Source organism: Helicoverpa armigera, chromosome 5 (assembly GCF_030705265.1).
Source record: "Helicoverpa armigera isolate CAAS_96S chromosome 5, ASM3070526v1, whole genome shotgun sequence".
In the NCBI taxonomy this organism is placed as follows: Eukaryota; Metazoa; Arthropoda; class Insecta; order Lepidoptera; family Noctuidae; genus Helicoverpa; species Helicoverpa armigera.
The window spans coordinates 2,681,139-2,699,492 of NC_087124.1; the positions used below are offsets into that span (position 1 = coordinate 2,681,139).

Consider the following 18,354-nt stretch of genomic DNA (forward strand, 5'->3'; position numbering starts at 1 on the left):
GCATAAATTGTGCATAAAAATATACAAAATATTATTTTATGAAACAAAAAGTTTTTAGAGATACATATATACCTGAATTAAAAGTACTTTCGGAGCTCAAAAGACGTCCAATATTGCTTCGAGGTATAAGTAATATTACCTACACGCCTCATAATAAGTTGTCAACTTTAGTAACATAAAAAAAAATGAATTCAAGCCCACTCCAGTTATAGTTCGCTTGAAGTCCCCTAGTTTCTTGGTCTTCCGTGATGTGGAAGAGGTGGGGGTGGTGGTGGGTTAGATACCACCGATTCTGCAGATGTAGACGCTCCGTGCGTATTCGGCAGCGGTGGCGGCGGCGGCGGTACTACCAACCCGTGTTCCTTGGCCGAAACCCGGTCGTCATTGTGCGGAAGCTGGGTAATTCAGGATTCATTTAAATACATAAAAAATAAAATAGGTATTAGGTAACTTTATTTCACAAAAATAGTACACATTTTACATGATTTTTCATAATAAACAGAAGAACTGGCGCTCGCGGCTAGATTATCGCAACGCGGATCGATCTATCATAAGGTTAAGCAACGTTTGGCGCGGTCAGTCCTTGGATGGGAAGAGGCTTGAACAGATGATAATTCACTATAAACACAATTAAATGAGCCCACTCTAAAGACTCTGTTACTTACGTTAGTGCCATTTGGCTGTTTTCTTTGTGGTGAGTCAACTGCCTCAGCTAGAAACTCGTTTGAGCTGTTGAACATTAAATAGCATTAGTTAATAATAATAATTTAATTGTTGGCAAATATTAGGTACCTACTAATGGCGGGTCTACGCTAGACGAACCGAGCACAAGCGAAGCATAAGCGGAGCCGTCGTTCGCGGCGTCAAGTGTGGACGTACAATGAACCTACAACAATCACTGTTCTCGAACGTAGTTTTCCGCAGTGAGTTCGCGGCTCTTGGCGAATATGGACGATATTAATAATATTGCAGTAGCCGCTGCTGTTGCAGCCAACCAAGCCCTTTTTATAAAGAGCGTCGTAATTTTTACGAGGGCAAACAGCAGGCCGACAACAGGCGGAACGCAGCCGAGCACGAACGAAATGCTCGCAGCGCGCTCGTTAGACGCTTATTTATTTATTATTTATTTATTTATTTATTTATTGCTTAAAAGGTACATTTTACATTATTGAAAATATAAAATGTCCAACAAAACTGTATACACAGTTTATCTGTTGGATCAGATTTCTAAACTAATGACTTACTATTATAGGTTCTATTAACTTAAGTTTACAATAATAATAAAATTAATATATTAGTATATATTAGTATTATATTATATATGTATTAGTATATTATTATATATGTAATATTAGTATTATATATGTTAAGTTATATAAGTAGTATTAGGAGGTTAATATTAAGTACGTAAGTATGAAAATCAAAGATTAGATAGATATAATCGGAGTATAGATATAGCATAAGTAAGAAAATTAGTCGGTAGTTAGGTAGTAGTAGAAGTTAGTAGGATAGTAATACAATAAAAAGTTAAGGCAGTGTACTGAGTAGGTGTTTTTTTAGTTTTATCTTAAATCTATTTTTCCTATTTTCGTTTCTGATGTCGTCTGGTAAGCTATTGAGTACGTATGGGACACGCTTTTCTAGCGTTCGGTCCCCATAAACATTATTAACTCTGGGTACTACATATTTACCAGACGACATCGTTCGGGTGTTATAACTATTAGTAACATTAGTCAACAATGAATTACGCTCTCGATTACCATGGCTATTAGTTGCGAGTAAGTACTTATGTTTTATGCTGACCGGTAATACTTTGCAAATTTTGTATAGTTTATAATAGTCTGTTTTATGTTTATTTTTAGTTTTTTTATCCACTAATAGTTTTAAGAACCTAATTTGTATATTTTCTAATTTTTCTATGTGAGATTTGAATGTAAGTCCATAGCAATCAAGAGCGTAATCAATTATTGATTCTACCATACATGAATATAATATTTTTAGGGTACTAGTAGGAACTCGATAACTTAGGTGATAAAATTTACTTAGTACAGTTTTAAGTTTATTGCACAAGAAATCTATATGTTCTTTCCATGAGAAATGCTCGTCGACTTTAACTCCTAAGTAAGTTACACAACTTACTCTCTGGATAGGTTTGCAGCCACAATTGACAAGGCCACCATGAATGCAACTAAATGTATGAGTGTATAGTGGTAGAGGATTATCCTTTAGTGGTAAGTAAGGTGAATGAATAATGATGTATTGTGTTTTATCCGTATTTAATACTATGCCGTTATCATGGGACCATTTAACTACGGCATCCACGTCTTGCTGCACCAGACGACACGTTTCAGCGAGGTCCGTACCGGCCCGCATGGCGCAGAGGTCGTCCGCGAACATATGCGCCGAGCAGTGCTGTAGCACATTGCACAGACTATTAACATGCATTAAATAGCATACGGGACCACTTCCTGAGCCCTGCGGTACCCCGCAACGGACCATTTTTTCATCGCTCAACGTGTCGCCTATCTTGACTCGGTAAGAGCGTGATGTGAGGTAGTCTCTGAACCATTCCTTCAGAGGCTTCTCCACACCACACTCTTCTAAAGATGATATTAAAGTGTCTGTTTCTAAGGTGTCAAAGGCTTTTTTGTAATCAAAGAATATTGCGACTACGAACTTTTTATCATTTAAGTAGTTGTTAATTTCGTTGGTAAAGTTAGACAGTAGTGTATTAGTACTCTTTGCTTTTTGGAAACCGTGTTGTGATTTATTTATTATGTTATGTGTGCGTAAGTAGGTGCTAAGTTGATTTATTATGCATTTTTCTATAATTTTGTCAATACTGGATAAAATTGCTATCGGTCTATAGTTAGAGTATGTCTTGCGGTTGCCTTTTTTATATATAGGACGTATTATTGCTTCTTTCAATTTTTTTGGAAATTTGTGTTTTTCTACGGATAAATTAATTAACTTCGCTATGACAGGACTTATTTCGTTAACTATTATTTTTAAATCTGACATACGTATGAGGTCGCTTCCAGGTGATTTGTTAGCGTCCATGTTTTTGATGATTTTTGCAACGTAATTTTGAGTCACTGGTTGCCACCTCATATTTTTGTCAGGTTTTTGTATGTAACTATGTCTAGTTAACCATTTATCGTCACATATATGTTTAATTTGTTGGATTTCCTCATCAAAAGTAGTTGCAAACCCATCCGCTATATCTTTCGTACTTCCCTGCGCTTGCATATTAGATAATATCACAGTATCTAGAGATGGCTTGCTATTTCCTAATAATATATTTATTCTATCCCATATCTTTTTAATATTTTTATTACAGTTAATAATACTTTGCTTATCATATTCATTGCTACATTTAGTAATAGTTTTATAACATTTGTTTCTATATTTAGTATATTCTAATCTTTTTATCATATTCTTTGGATCATTGCACCAAACCTTGAACAGTCTATCTCTCTCCTTTATTAAATCTTTTAAATAATCCGTGACCCAACTTTTATTTCTAGAGCTTACACTAACGTTTACAGTTTTATAGCAATCATTGTAGATCTCAATAAATAGCTGCGTAAGTGAGTTATACAATTCAATTGGACATTCGATAGACAGCAATGCTTTAAAGTCAGTACTCAATAATCGTTCCCGAACCAGCCGATTATCAAGAACACGGCGACAACTCGCGGTAGGCATATTTCTCCCGCTCCGATCGTCAGCTGATGTCCCGCGTCCGCGCGATGCGCTGTTGCCAGCTCGCACACTATTTTGTGTGGCGCGGTTCCACTGCACTGCGGCAGACACGAGAAAGTGATCCGATATTTTTTGACGTATTACCGCGGAATTAATTTGTGCTGAAGGTGCTCTAATATATATATGGTCTAGGCATGATTCGACTACATTTCCTTTCATAATTTCTTTACGTGTTATTTTATTTATGCATTTAATTAAACCAAATTCGGCTAATAAAGTTTCATATTCCATTACCCGGCAGTCTTGACTTTTTAATAAGTTTATATTTATATCTCCACATATAATTAAATTATTCTTTATTGGTAAATTTTCTAATACTTTACGTAATTCTTCGAGAAATTGTCTAGTTTTATCTTGTTTGTTAATTTTTGGTGGTCGGTAAATACATAGCAAATAAATCGGATCACTCTCGCTGTCGAGTGCAATGGAAACACACTCTGCCGATTTCATGTTTTGTATACATTCCGTATCATTTAATCGTGCCTTCAAAGTTTCGCGCGAATAAACTAGTACGCCACCTCCGGTTCGCCCCGTTCTTGTAACACTATGGATATTAAATCCTTTAATTTTATAGAAGTTTATCATAGAATAATTAATGTTTGGTTCGGTAACTATTATTATGTCGATATATTTTAAATTATCATGTAAAGTAACAGTTAGTTCGTGAAAATTCTTTTTTAAAGATCTAATATTTAAGTGTAAAATACAAAGGTCATTTTTATATTTAACAGATGATATCCACGTTTTTAAATTTTCTACTTCGGATGTTGTAATTGTATTATCACTAATTATATCAATATTGTCTAGGATAGTGAATTTTGATACAGTTTTAAACACTTACTACGTGAATATTATGAATATAGGTACCTGTTAAGAATAAGGACATTAGACTTGTACCTTTGATTTCGTTTTGAGCAGATCGTTGATGTCGTTATCACATCTCACCCAGATCGAATTTTCATCTTCATTTTTCTTGACTAAAATTTTACCTTTAGAAATCCATATATACTTGTAATTGTTGTGCAGTTCTTTCTTTGCTTTCCATAGCAGTGTTCTAGTAGCCTTCGTCAGATCTTCGTTTATATATATTTTACTATTGTTGGTTCCACCGGTTATTTTGTCACTTGTGATGTCCGAGAGTTTTCGACGTTGAGTCAGCCAGGCGTCACGGGATTCGGTTCCCGAGGTCTTAAATCCGACGATAATTGAAGCAGCTTTTACTCCTTGTTTTCTTGGCTGGTTTCTCCTCACCCAATCTATATCATCGCTGCTGACATCAATTATCTTTCCAATCTTGTTGACTATTTCCTTTACGTTTTCATCCGGCATCTGTTCTATACCTACAATTTCGATGTTATGTTTGCGTGTATTTTGCTCAAAATCGTGCACACGCTGTTCTAACGCGACGTTGCATTTTTCCAGGTATGTGCACTTGTTGTTGATGTGTTCTACTGTCTTCTCTAGTTTATGTATTTTATCTTTCGATTTTTCATGTTCAGTTAGTAGGGTATCGTACTTATCGGAGAGTAATGACATACTATGTTTTATGGACTCCAGCTGTTTAATGAGTCCAGGAATTGCACGTACATTTTTTTGTATATCCTTTAGGATTTTGTCTGGCTCTCGGCCGTCTTCCTCCTGGTCCTCACTATCCGACTCATCTTCTTCACAATTATTGCAATATATTCGGTATACTTCAATATACTTGTAAGTTGGTCCACACTAGACGAATTGTATTCTTCTCGTGCTCGGCTCTCCGAGCGTAGACGCAGCTTTACATTGTCTGTCATTACATTTTTTACTGGTACGTGAATAGAACTTCTATTTTATAAGATATACTTACGTGTAGAGCGGATGCGTATGGATGTGCTGATTGGTTCGTTGCACGGAGTACAAGAGTGATGCAAACGGATGCAGAGGTGTCTCTTCGGCATCATCATCGGATGGATCAGGGGGAAGAAGCTGAGGTTTGATAAAACTTGGTGTAATAAAACTACCTAAGTATAAATTCTTTTAGAAGGCCCTAGCTATTTCCTCCAGTTTCACCCGCGTCACGCACGTGGGAACTACAGACTATGCCTGGATGAAATATAAGCTGTCACCCGGGGATAGCGTAACTTTAAAAGTATCGGAGTCTTTTGAGTGCAAATCGTAAAGAAGTATAGATGTAACTCGATAATAATAAAAATAACAATTACATTGGATTTATGCCATCTGTCTTCAGGATCCAAAATCAATCTTTTCGACACTGAATTTGTTCTGTGAGCGCTACGAAGAAAGGCACGTGACACAATTCGTCTCGCGATGTCTATGAATTTTCTACGTTCTTGAGGTACACGGTCGATCTGACAAAGATAACCTTTTGTTAATATGTAGGTATATTTGGTTTAATAAAGCTGTGTAGCTTGAACAAAAGTATTAAGTAGGTACATGAGTATGCGTTTCTCAACAAAATATGTGATGATGATGATGATGATGATGATGATGTCCTCCTAGCCGATTATCGGCTACGGCGGCTGTTCTCATGTAAGGAGATTAGCCAACTACGCAGGACATATTATAGTGCACGAGCATTTGCGCAGACACAAGTGCACTCCCTATTCCTTCACTCTCATAGTCCGATGGGACGGTAATCCGACACGACCGGAGAGAGATCAGGCGCAGGACCGACATTTACGTGCTCTCCGATGCACGGGTGAATCAATCACCAGCTTCCAGGCTCCGGGCTGCTTTGTGAAAGTCTTCTAAAACCCACAAAGCGATTTCGGCCCGACTCGGGAATCGAACCCGAGACCTCGTGCTCAGCAGCCGCACTTGCGACCACTAGACCAACGAGGCAGTTCAAAAACAAGACAAAATATGTACTTACTTCATTATCCATAAGGTGTCCACTCATTTGTAGGTGACGTATTGTCATTTCGTGGCGAGCCGCAGCTAGTTTCTTTTTATAGTCCGGATCTGGTGTCCAATATTGTCCTGAAGGCACCCACCATGTTTCCATCAGGCCCTTGCCCTTCACTTGCACTTCTCCGCGTAGCTTCAGTATGAACTGATCCTTGAGTAGCTATTCAACAAAAAGAACATTTCACAACTAATTGAATTTTTCACAGATACTTCTGAGAGGCGAGGTGTATGAATAACGAAATTCTATTGGCGGTTTAAAAACTTTTTCACTACATCCCGTTTTAGTGGAGGCCCAAATTGGTGTTACAAGCCCGATTGTCAAGAGAATCAGGGTTTGTTAAGTTATACTCGCACAGCTAGGGTACATCTTCCATTTTCATGGAGTTTTCTACCAATTCTTCTTTCAGTGTCACATCAAAAACACCTGCAACTTCCTATCCTTACTTTGACCGATTTCCCAAGAAGTAGAAAGTTTACCTGTCGGGTATGGCTGGGGACTTGTATCAGGTTGAAATCTCCCGTGGATTCCATGCGTGAAGCTTCGTTGACGGTGTTGCCCCAGATGTCGTACACCGGCTTGCGAGCGCCGATCACTCCGCCCACCAGGGGACCACAGCTAATGCCTAAAACATGTTAAGCACTCAATGAACTATCGCGTAGTCTGACCATGTTACAGAGTTATGGACTGTCTATCGCTCACCTATTCTCACTTTGAATTTGTATGTTGGCAAGGCATTGAGTGCCTCTATTATCGTAGACGCGAAGTCAACCAGAGCATATAGGTGATTCCGATCGTTCTTTCCTGACTGCAGAAAGATCGTAGATGCTTAGGTAATTTTGGGATGAAAGTAGTTTTTGTATTTCAACAGAATATGTTCTAGCAGTAATGAGGGTCTAGCTGTCGAGTATGTACACAAAACATACCTTAAATCTGGGATCAAGTCCAGAAGCCACCATGTATGTCCCACTGATGGTCTTAATTTTCTCAATGCATTTATATTTTGTCTCCAATAGTAAGTTGTCAAAGATAACTGAAATAAACAATTTATAAACTCATACTTCCACTGATTTCATGTACCTAAATATGTATGTATGACATGTTTTTTTCTTACGTATTATGCGGTTGATTGCACGCAAGCCCTTAAATGCGTCTCCCGTTTCGAACAACATATAGACGTCTGATAAGGACGCAAACATCACACCCACTTCGTCATGTTGCTGGCAATACAGTTTCTGAAAAAAAAAACATAATAACATTTTCCTCCTGAAGTGCGTTTAGACCAAAACAAACGAAAATCTAAAGCTAGAACAAGAGCATTGTTCGTCTTTTTGGGTAAGCGAATACATGTGTCCGGTAGGTATACTCACGTCTGGGTGCCAATCCTTGCTTAGAAAATGTTCAACCACATGGTCGGGTAATATATGGCCGAGTAACTGTTTGTGCATATTCTGCGCAAACTCCATTCGCTCAAGGTCTGTTTTCGCTTGTCGCTTCCACATAAAGTCCAGCCGTGAAATCACTTCTACTTGACGAGCGTGGACTACTACCACTATTAGGAAACCGCAAATTAGAACTAGCATTTGTGCTGACAGCAAGACCCTGGAAAGTAGATGACAGTCTTGATGTAAAGCTCTTTTGGTGTTAAATCTGTACTATCGATAGTTGCTAAGGGTGTTCAGACCTCTGTCTCTTTGAGACCCACGTTACGTACGTACAGAAGCGGAGCAAAGCTGCGGTGCGGAGAAAAGGAGAATTAAAATTCAGGGTTATTCCCGCTCGGTAACACCCTTTCGTCAACACTGTTGACGATCGGGGAAAAAAAGTTTCGTTCGTTCACAGTGTTGACGAACGCTGGTTTTTATTTTTAAAATATGGAATGACTTGTCATGGATTTTTAAAATGTTTTAATAGATTATGTTAGATCTTTTGAAACACAATTAACTAGAAAATAAAAGTGGCCTTATCATGTGCATAATAAACATTTTACACAAAAATAATAAGTAGCGTTCGTCAACACTGTGAACGAACGAAACTTTTTTTTCCCGATCGTCAACAGTGTTGACGAAAGGGTGTTACCGAGTGGGAATAACCCCAGACATAATGCAGAGTTTTGCCGCACTGCAGCTTCACTTCGGTTGTATGGACAGCGGACAGGCAAACTTAAACAGAAAATCCTATTATTCAAGGCCAGTAATTTTGAAAGCAAGTAAGTAACCTTGAGAACTATTAAACGCAGGTTACTTACGTATCTTCGATGTCGTTATACATATAGAAGTGTACGAGCAGGATGCAGTACATTATTACATTGATGGTTGCCAACAGGGTCTTGATCAAGTAGTACAGCTTGAGCACGGACGTGAGTGCCACCAGGCACAGCACCCACGTGAACACCACGTACTCCGGACGGTAGCACTCGTCTGGTGAAGAAATTCTGAACAATTGTATTTTTGTTTTCTCTCTTTTGATCTCTCTCTCGAGTCTTTGTTATAACAAAGCATGACTTAGCTACTACTAGCTAGCTTTCGAAGTATCAAAAGATGGTGTCATCCTACTGAAATTATAAATTTGTGAATTTGGATATTTAGATGATGCCGTGAATTGCATTTGTGGTTCCCTTAAGGAAACGATAGAAACCGCAGGTGGAACTTTAATATTTATATTACTAATAGAACTCACCTGTATCATTATCACCATCTGACAAAGTGGAATTATGGAGAGTGAAGTTTGTAGAGTTTGTATTGTTGGTGACAGCTGGGTGCGACGATGACAGCGGACAGATATACAATTTTAAAGTGCTGCAAAAAGATAATCGGTTAGTTTTAATTTATTACCTAAGTATTACTTACATTAAATTTCGTTATTATAATTCCAATCATTATTGCGGACATATCACTGAATGGGAAGGGAGTGAGCTTCAGTATGACGAGTGACAAGGAAGAATGGAAGCGAAAGACTTATTGCGCCTATCCCAAATAAAATTGGAAACAGGGCAGGAAGAAGAAGAAGAAGATTGCGGATATGCACTACTTCTTAAGATTGTAAACATTCTCAATTCTTTTCTTTGATATCTAGAATCAAGTTTACCGCTTACTAAATAAGGTTTTGTGAAATTGTGAGCTAACAATGCGAAATTCTAAATTGGATAACATAACAGAACTGTTTGGATCTTAATTTACCTTGATAGAGACATGACGAAGATGAAGAAGCAGATATGCATGACTCTCAGGATCCGTGTGCTGTTGATCTTGGCTGATGACGCGACGAGGTGTCGGTGGAGGTAGGGGAACTCTTGGACCATCACCAGCAAGAAGCAAAGAACGAGGGGTATCGTCATTACTGTGAGAACAATCATCAGGTTCCGGCAACTGAAATACCATCAGATCGTTTATTTTTGCAAAACAGTCTCAACAACAAAGAGGTGGAGAAATTCAATGAAAAAGTATTTTTGATGTCAATTGACATCACCCCCTTTTACATGTTTATCTTTAAACCCACTTGTAGTGTGCTACGATTTGCACAGCCACCACAAACAGCCACAGCACCAGGCAGCTCATGACGTTAGACTTGAAGGTCTCTTCATCCAGTACTGAGAAGCTAGACTCAAGAGCTGGCCGGTTGAATCGTAATGACCAAGCGTTCATGTGCCTTCTGCAAGCTTCGATCAGTTGATTTAATTTTTCTTCTTCCTGAAAGTAGAATGAATAGAAAGGTCTTACGTTTCCTCAATCTTAATCTATATTTAGACCGAACAAGGCATCTTTATAGCCGTCATCTTTATGCTCCTGTAATAATTTAATGGAGCCATCTGTTCTCATGTAATAACATCATTCCTGACCATGAAGAGAAGCTTTTTAGAGTCAGCAGTACTCACGTCAACGGCTTCAACATCAGTTCTTCCTTTAATCTCGCTTTCCCTTCTATCTCCATGATAGTACTGAAACAATGGAGAACAATTGGTGTCATTTTAACTTTTTTTAATGTGCCAAAACTATTATAAGATACCTCTAATAAAATGATACAATAGGAAGGAATTTAGAAAACTATCATAAAGGATTTCTCTCACTCTCACAGTTGTGTACAGTGGGAAGATACTAAAAAGACAATTTTAAAAAACAATGGCTTACATTTTCGAAGGGCATTTCAGGTTTCCAATCTTCGTCCTCAAAGCCGCGTCGTAATCGACGAAGTGCCTTATAGTTTGGTCTCGGCGGTGCTGGTACAGCCAAGAGGTTAGACTGATTGACTTTTCGGCATGTTTCTGATCCATTTTCCAGCCTGAGAATATCGGATTTCACTTTACACGTCCAAAATGTTGTTAAGCAAATGTATTGACATTCTACTTTGTTCTGTGTCATAAATAAGTCCAGCAAGTAACCAGCCAATATGGTTTACCTTCGAACAGAAGTTTTCTTAATTCTTTGTGGCTGCTCCAAAACTGAAATGAAGTATGTGGCTGGGAGGTGCGCCTGAAGGTATGGATCCCGTGCTCCTCCATCACCTGGTTCTACTTTGAAGGCCCCTTTCAGGTACTCGAAGGTAGAAGACGAAATGTGGACGCGGCTGAAAGGTAGATTTTTGAAAGTGAATGACACTAAGTGTTACTTTTTGGTATCGTCAGATAATTTAGTAATAGACCCTCTAAAGCCTCTCATGGAGGGTAACCCAAATAGCCATCAGAGTGTCTACAGTCCAAAAGAAAACGTACCCAGGCATGCCACTACTTTCAATGCGGTTCGCAAGTATGACGTCACGGGACCACAGATCGAGTTGCCACTTCAGCTGCCCCAGTACTCCGCAGAGCACTTGGCCGCTGTGGATACCGATTCGCATGTCCAGGTTCATCTGAATGAGTAAAGAGGTTGCAAACAGAACAGCTGTGTGTTCGATCCTGAATTGGTAAGCAAGATAAGGAAAATGACTCCCTTTAGCTTCCTATGAACTTGAATGTTATTTATACCATGCCACCACACAATAAATTCATCAAAACTTTTAGTTTTGATGAATTTATTCATCAAAACTTTTAGTTTTGATGAATTTATTGTGTACGAACTAGAACATCAGCTTGTTTGTTAAAATCAGCATATTAATTGGGGGTACTCGGAATTTAAATAATCGTGTTAGTAATATAGTAGTCTTATTATGGGGTATCAGGTGAGGGATCTGAAAAGCATTCGCTTCAGGTGGAGTGTCGGGAAACCTTTAGACAGACTGGGAGTCGATCAGGAATTAGTAATTATTAGTTACCGCTATTTCTTTTCTTTGTAGTCGTATCTTGCGGATGGCGTGAATCATTAAAAGTCCGAGGTTGACGCAAGAGTGCGCGTGATGCTCATATTTCTGCAGAAGACCGCTGACGCAGAAGTAGCAGTCACCCAGCAGCTTGATACGTAAGCAATTGTTCTCCTGGAAAACAATGGGACTTTCGAGTATAAAAAGCTTTATTAATACTTCTCCGTAGTTTCAAATCGTAAGTCAATCTTACCGAAGCTAACTTGTCAAAACGAGCGAAGAGTTCATTCAGCAACTCCACCAACTCTTGGGCGCTGCATTTGCTGGACATTTCTGTAATGTGCATAAGTTTAAATTGAGGACCCATGGGAGCACGGTGTACAACTCCTAAAGGAGACGGTCAACCTTTTCAGGAATTATCTGGTCTTCGTATGTAAAGGAAAGAAGCTTACCGGTGAATCCCTTGATATCAGCGAACAATATGGACACATCATGTCGCTGGTATGTGACTACGTCCAATAGATTCTGAACATCTCCTTCTTCCTCACACAAGTGGGTAGAAATCTTTTTTGCCAAGAAATCGGGTATCACTGCAAGTTTAAGATCTGTGGTGGACAAAATATTTAAGATCTGTGGTGATGTGTTATAGTGGACCTTCATGATATTTTTTTATTATAATTGTTCCATCTACGCGATACAGTAATCTGTCCCCCTAACTACCCTAAATTTTAGATCTCTCTTTTTTAAACCAATATGTATATCGTCAATATTTTCATTTAGGAGAAAATTGTATCGCTCACCACTTTGAATGAGATGCCATTGTCTATTGCTCTCCTTCCTAGTCTTCTCGTACGCAGTCTTTGACTTCCGCGTCTCCAGGAATACTTCTCTCTGCTCACATTCCACAAAAGATTTGGCATATAAGCCAGCAAAATTCACTGCTACATGAAGTAATGCGTTTCCTCCCAGAATGCGCAAGGCACATGCGTATTTCTAAAAAAAGTGTCGACACAGCTAGTCAAGCTTACGAAATTAATAACAGTGCGGGCACAAGAATAGTACTGCAAGAATTTAACGTGCGTTTCTGGTATTTGGATGAATGTCGACATGTAGCAAATATAGGAGAATTTATCTAGTTTTGCAAAATCAGTCTTACATAGGGCATAACTTTTAAACAGCCTGTTAAGAATAAATAAAACAGCAATTTTTACCAACTTACTTGACAATTAGCGACGACCACATCGGGTTTCGTGTGTATCTGAACCATATTCGCTATCATATGTGCCAGGAATGTGAGGATCCCGATGGTAATGCACCAGCCCAGAGACAGTGGGAACATCGCGTAGGGTACAAACACTATGAACAACATGTACCACACTTGGTTCGCAAACTCTTGGAGACCGATCACTTGTTGGCTTAAACCTGATCATTTAGAAAGATGATGATTTAATGACAAGTAGTTTTAAAATTTGGAGAGATTACCTCAACAGCAAAGTCCATATATCTAGAAGTCGTCTATGTATACATGCCTTGAACAATTAATAAAATCCAGGTGACTCCGGCTGCCCAATGAAGATAGTTTGAGGCGAAGCGTGGCCAGAAGCAGATCGAGCATAAACACACGTTGCAAATCATGAAAATTGTCGTCCATAGGATTTGCTGCAAACTCAGCTCCAGTGCTGTAAATACGGACATTTTATGAAGGTTTAGGAAGAACGTTAATATAAAATTAATTAAAGAATTAAAGTGGTAAATTATTTTGATACAATTTTGGAAGATTCTTTTTTTGCAAATATCAAGAGAGTCATTCCAAATTCTAAAATGCTTATACAGGAGCCTGTATGTAACCTGTGGATCTTAATTCTCTTTAATTTTGGCAAAATATATGGTGGTGGTAATATATGGCATTTCGTACGTTGAGTAAAACAGTAAAACTTACCATCTACGATGCCAACTGTGTAGATGATTATTAGTCCAACCTGAAAGAGAAGATCAGTTTACCTACTCTTACTTCTTTGTACTTATGTATAGATCTTAAACAAACATTGATAAAAAAATGGATTCTTACTTTCAGTGCCAAATCTATAAGGTTCACCAAGACTATGGATTTCTGTCGCTGTCTCCTAGAAACCTTTTGGTATGATCGTTCATCTGCTTTGTCCTGGAAAACAGACAGGCTTTAAAAATTGAACATTTATTTCTCCAGTGTCTGATATTCAGTGCTGTCGTTTGAAAGGCTCAGCTGGAGGAATGATATTATGTCACTGGGACGCACACAAACGGTTATTCTGGTCTGTATTATTTCTATATTACATCTACTGCGTACTTAACTAGTCTTTATGACGATGGAATTTCTTCTGAGACGATGCTTTAATATCATGTTGTTGAAAACCTCAAAATACGGGCTTACCAGAAAACTGTCTGCGATGGTTGGACAGTATATCCCTCTGAAGTAGCGTGGCGAAGGCATGGTCGCCGACGCTGCTAGAAACAAAATCTAAATTAACTAAGTTACCTATACGCTGTAAGCATTTGTAATAATACAATAATATATGAGGAAGAATAATAATTTGTTTCATTCAGATGGATAAAGGTAGAGGAAAGGACGATAAAAAGATGGAGGGATGGTGTGAAAGACTATAATAATATGGCTGGAAAGAATGTCCCAGGTGAGGCGACGCCAGATAGAGGAGTATGGGAGAGGAAGACATGCTGCAAAGACCGACCGGGGGATATTGAGGATTCAGAAAGTTGCTCAAACAAAGCTTATCGAACTCTTAGCATGCTTTAGCAAGTGTATTCATTGACACATGCGTGTTAATTGGAGTAAGTATGAATACGAGTACCTAGTTCTTATTTTTCTGTCTTAGTTAGGTATCTCATAATTTTGGAATTTGGAAGGACTGGTCTCTCATCTTTCTTGGTAAACATCACAACATTTGCGATAATGTGCATAAAAATGTGACTTTGTTATTTTGGTTTGTTATTAAATTTTCCCGGATTTATCTTACAACATTCCAGTCCATATATGCAATAATTAGAATGAGGTGCGCGCATAAGGAAAATTAAGTAAATATGATAATAACAATAACTCAACTAAGCATGTTTTTTCGGTTAAAAAAATATGAACTAATTAAAAATTTACTTCACGAAAAAACAGTAAGTAATTCGATATGAAATATCTCTAATTAATTGAGTAGTCAAATAGGTTTTACTTACCTAATAAGTATTTTGTTGTATATCCTTTAGTGAGTTTTACAGGGACAAGACATCACCACGAACACACAGTAGATTTTTTTTTTAGAAAATTATATTAGAATGAGTATAATTTTATATACCTTATAACACTTACCTTGACGCTCACTTTCTTGCATTTTAGCACACAGGTAAAAAAAAACAAAAAAATAAAATTCCTTGCAAATGTAAAAACGTCTGTCAACAACAAGTGCGATTTATGCAATATCCTTACCTATATAAATAAGTGTAAATTCAGCATAAAATATACTGTTAATTAAAGTAACGTGTGCGTTCGCGCAGCGGAATGTTGTTGAATTTAAAGATTTTAATTATGAAGATAATTAGTGTAAGACGTCCTATATTTGTGTATGGTAAATAAAAATTTGTGTATGCAGCCATTGTGGAGAAATTCACCAAAAACAGATTCCGCTGGGCGAACGTTGGCGAACGTTGTCCTGGCGGAACTTTTTTTAATCCATAGACTTTAGAAGAAAAGAGATGTGTCCGAAAATTAGTGTGTATTTGTGTATAATTGATTATGTATGAATGAAATCAGTGCATGCATAAACTTCGGAGAAATTCAAGTTTCCGCTACGCGAACGTTTGGCCATTAGCTAGTTTTCATATAAAGCGCTTACATAGAGAGCTGTAGATTTTTACATACGTTGTTTTGAATTTGTTTATATTTGTTTAAAAAACAGATTTAGAAAAAGTCGTAGGGTTTAAAAGATAAAAATATAAACGTAAAATACACTTATTAGGTCTTAGTTCTTAAAGTATGCAGTTTGGGGTCTAGATTTTCACGTTTACACAAACCTTGTCAGTGTCTCCAACATGTTGCCAAGTATCAATGATGTTCCGTTAGTAATTAAAAAGTTATAGGATATTTTACCATGAACAGATCACTGTTTACAAAGCAGTCGAATATCACGACGTTCTAAAGGAATTGCATTGTAAAATGTATGCCAATAATTAGTTTAATCGTTCAACTATTCACTTGCTAAATTTCATGTCATTAAATTCAGTAATTAAAGAAAGACAATTATAATACTGACGAAGCATCGAAACCCTACATAATCCGACCAAGTTCGGATAGCTACAAAAAAGCGGCCGTGCCATATGTCTAAGCAACGTTCTTAACTTGGAAGGTTAGTATATTTATTAATATGGTACAGTTGCGTACACAAGCGTTAGGAAAAAATAAAACAATTGCATTTCTTGAATGAATTTTTTTTTAAAATAATAATGCCACTATCTACGACATTTTAGTTAAAATACGTAGCGTTTATTAACGTTATTTTTAATCACGTAGTCAAGTAATTTATGTAAGTAATAATAATAAAAATATTTTTGTACACGGATATTTAAATAGAGAAGTACTTGTTAATTGAAGATTTATTTTTATCGTAGATAGTGGCATTATTATTAAAAAAATATTTTTCAATCAAGAAATACAATTGTTTTATTTTTCCTAACGCTTGTGTACGCAACTGTACCATATTAATAAATACTAACCTATCAAGTTAAGAACGTTGCTTAGACATATGGCACGGCCGCTTTTTTGTAGCTATCCGAACTTGGTCGGATTATGTAGGGTTTCGATGCTCCGTCAGTATTTTAATTGTCTTTCTTTAATTACTGAATTTAATGACATGAAATTTTGCAAGTGAATAGTTGAATGATTAAACTAATTATTGGCATACATTTTACCATGCAATTCCTTTAGAACGTCGTGATATTCGACTGCTTTGTAAACAGTGATCTATTCATGGTAAAATATCCTATAACTTTTTAACCGACTTCCCAAAAAGGAGGAGGTTCTCAATTCGTCGGGATCTTTTTTTTTTTTTTTATTTTTTATGTATGTTCACCGATTACTCGGAGACGCCTGGACCGATTTGCAAAATTTTTTTTTTGTTTAATAGGGTTTACCTCCCAGGTGGTCCCATAGTCACCAGGTCAGGATCTGATGATGGAAACCCTGAGAAATCGAGGGCAACTTTCGAAAATTGTAGGCATACGTAGGGTAAAAGCTTGACACTAAGGCGTATGTCTGATAACACTATGCAGTGGTGAAGGTTTGAAGCTGACCTGATGATGAAGTCCAGAGAAGGTTGAGGGAACTTGAACAATGAATGTGTAAACTACCTCGTGTTTGGGCTTATTTTGTTCGTATTGACAAGACCTTTGCAACAGTGAAGGTTTGAAGCTGACCTGATGATGGAGACCAGAGAAGGTCGAGGGAACTCGACAATTGAATATGTAAACTACCTCGTGTTTGGGCTTATATTGTTCGTATTGATAAGAACTTTACACTTATGCGGATAGTGACAACTATGCTTGTCACTGAAAAGCTAAAAATAAAAAATTAGAAATCGGCCTAGAAGTCGGTGGCGAAATAAACTTAGTTACATCCATTAGACACTGACTTCTAGGCCGATGCACCTAAGAATAGCTTTTTTTTGCTTTTCAGTGTTTTTGGGAGTCGGTTTTATTTTTTTGTAAAAAGTTTTTTTAATTACTAACGGAACATCATTGATACTTGGCAACATGTTGGAGACACTTACACGGTTTGTGTAAACGTGAAAATCTAGACCCCAAACTGCATACCTACTTTAAGAACTAAGACCTAATAAGTGTATTTTACGTTTATATTTTTATCTTTTAAACCCTACGACTTTTTCTAAATCTGTTTTTTAAACAAATATAAACAAATTCAAAACAACGTATGTAAAAATCTACAGCTCTCTATGTAAACGCTTTATATGAAAACTAGCTAATGGCGAAACGTTCGCGTAGCGGAAACTTGAATTTCTCCGAAGTTTATGCATGCACTGATTTCATTCATACATAATCAATTATACACAAATACACACTAATTTTCGGACACATCTCTTTTCTTCTAAAGTCTATGGATTAAAAAAAGTTCCGCCAGGACAACGTTCGCCAACGTTCGCCCAGCGGAATTTGTTTTTGGTGAATTTCTCCACAATGGCTCCATACACAAACATTTATTTACCATACACAATTATAGGACGTCTTACACTAATTATCTGCATAATTAAAATCTTTAAATTCAACAACATTCCGCTGCGCGAACGCACACTAAAGTAACTGATAAGTTCAAATCTATACTACGGGGTAACTACCTACATACGCCATTGTTGGTTATCCTCAACGCTGTTATATATTAATGGAGGATAGGATAGGAACTTTAA

At 37.4% G+C, this 18,354-nt stretch overlaps 2 protein-coding genes across 2 annotated transcripts; both read right to left on the reverse strand.

Annotated features, from left to right (window-relative positions):
- Positions 1 to 114: 114 nt before the first annotated feature.
- On the reverse strand, positions 115 to 13,317 carry LOC110376583 (adenylyl cyclase 78C). Its single transcript, XM_064034806.1, has 23 exons — positions 13,119 to 13,317; positions 12,700 to 12,892; positions 12,352 to 12,489; positions 12,153 to 12,232; positions 11,915 to 12,073; positions 11,376 to 11,512; positions 11,063 to 11,230; positions 10,795 to 10,945; positions 10,542 to 10,604; positions 10,166 to 10,356; positions 9,847 to 10,035; positions 9,347 to 9,465; positions 8,916 to 9,087; positions 8,038 to 8,269; positions 7,782 to 7,902; positions 7,594 to 7,700; positions 7,370 to 7,475; positions 7,147 to 7,292; positions 6,635 to 6,829; positions 5,964 to 6,110; positions 5,609 to 5,727; positions 666 to 729; positions 115 to 395 (listed from the first exon to the last, which is right to left on the reverse strand). Exons 1-23 carry the CDS (start codon positions 13,266 to 13,268, stop codon positions 228 to 230), a joined length of 3,315 nt encoding a protein of 1,104 aa, XP_063890876.1. The 5' UTR covers positions 13,269 to 13,317; the 3' UTR covers positions 115 to 227.
- A 97-nt stretch (positions 13,318 to 13,414) lies between these two features.
- Positions 13,415 to 15,320, reverse strand: LOC126054915 (adenylyl cyclase 78C-like). The gene is made up of 5 exons (XM_064034973.1): positions 15,252 to 15,320; positions 14,310 to 14,383; positions 13,968 to 14,060; positions 13,839 to 13,878; positions 13,415 to 13,578 (listed from the first exon to the last, which is right to left on the reverse strand). The coding sequence occupies exons 1-5, from the start codon at positions 15,271 to 15,273 to the stop codon at positions 13,415 to 13,417; spliced, it is 393 nt and encodes a 130-aa protein (XP_063891043.1). The 5' UTR covers positions 15,274 to 15,320.
- Between the last annotated feature and the right edge of the window lie 3,034 nt (positions 15,321 to 18,354).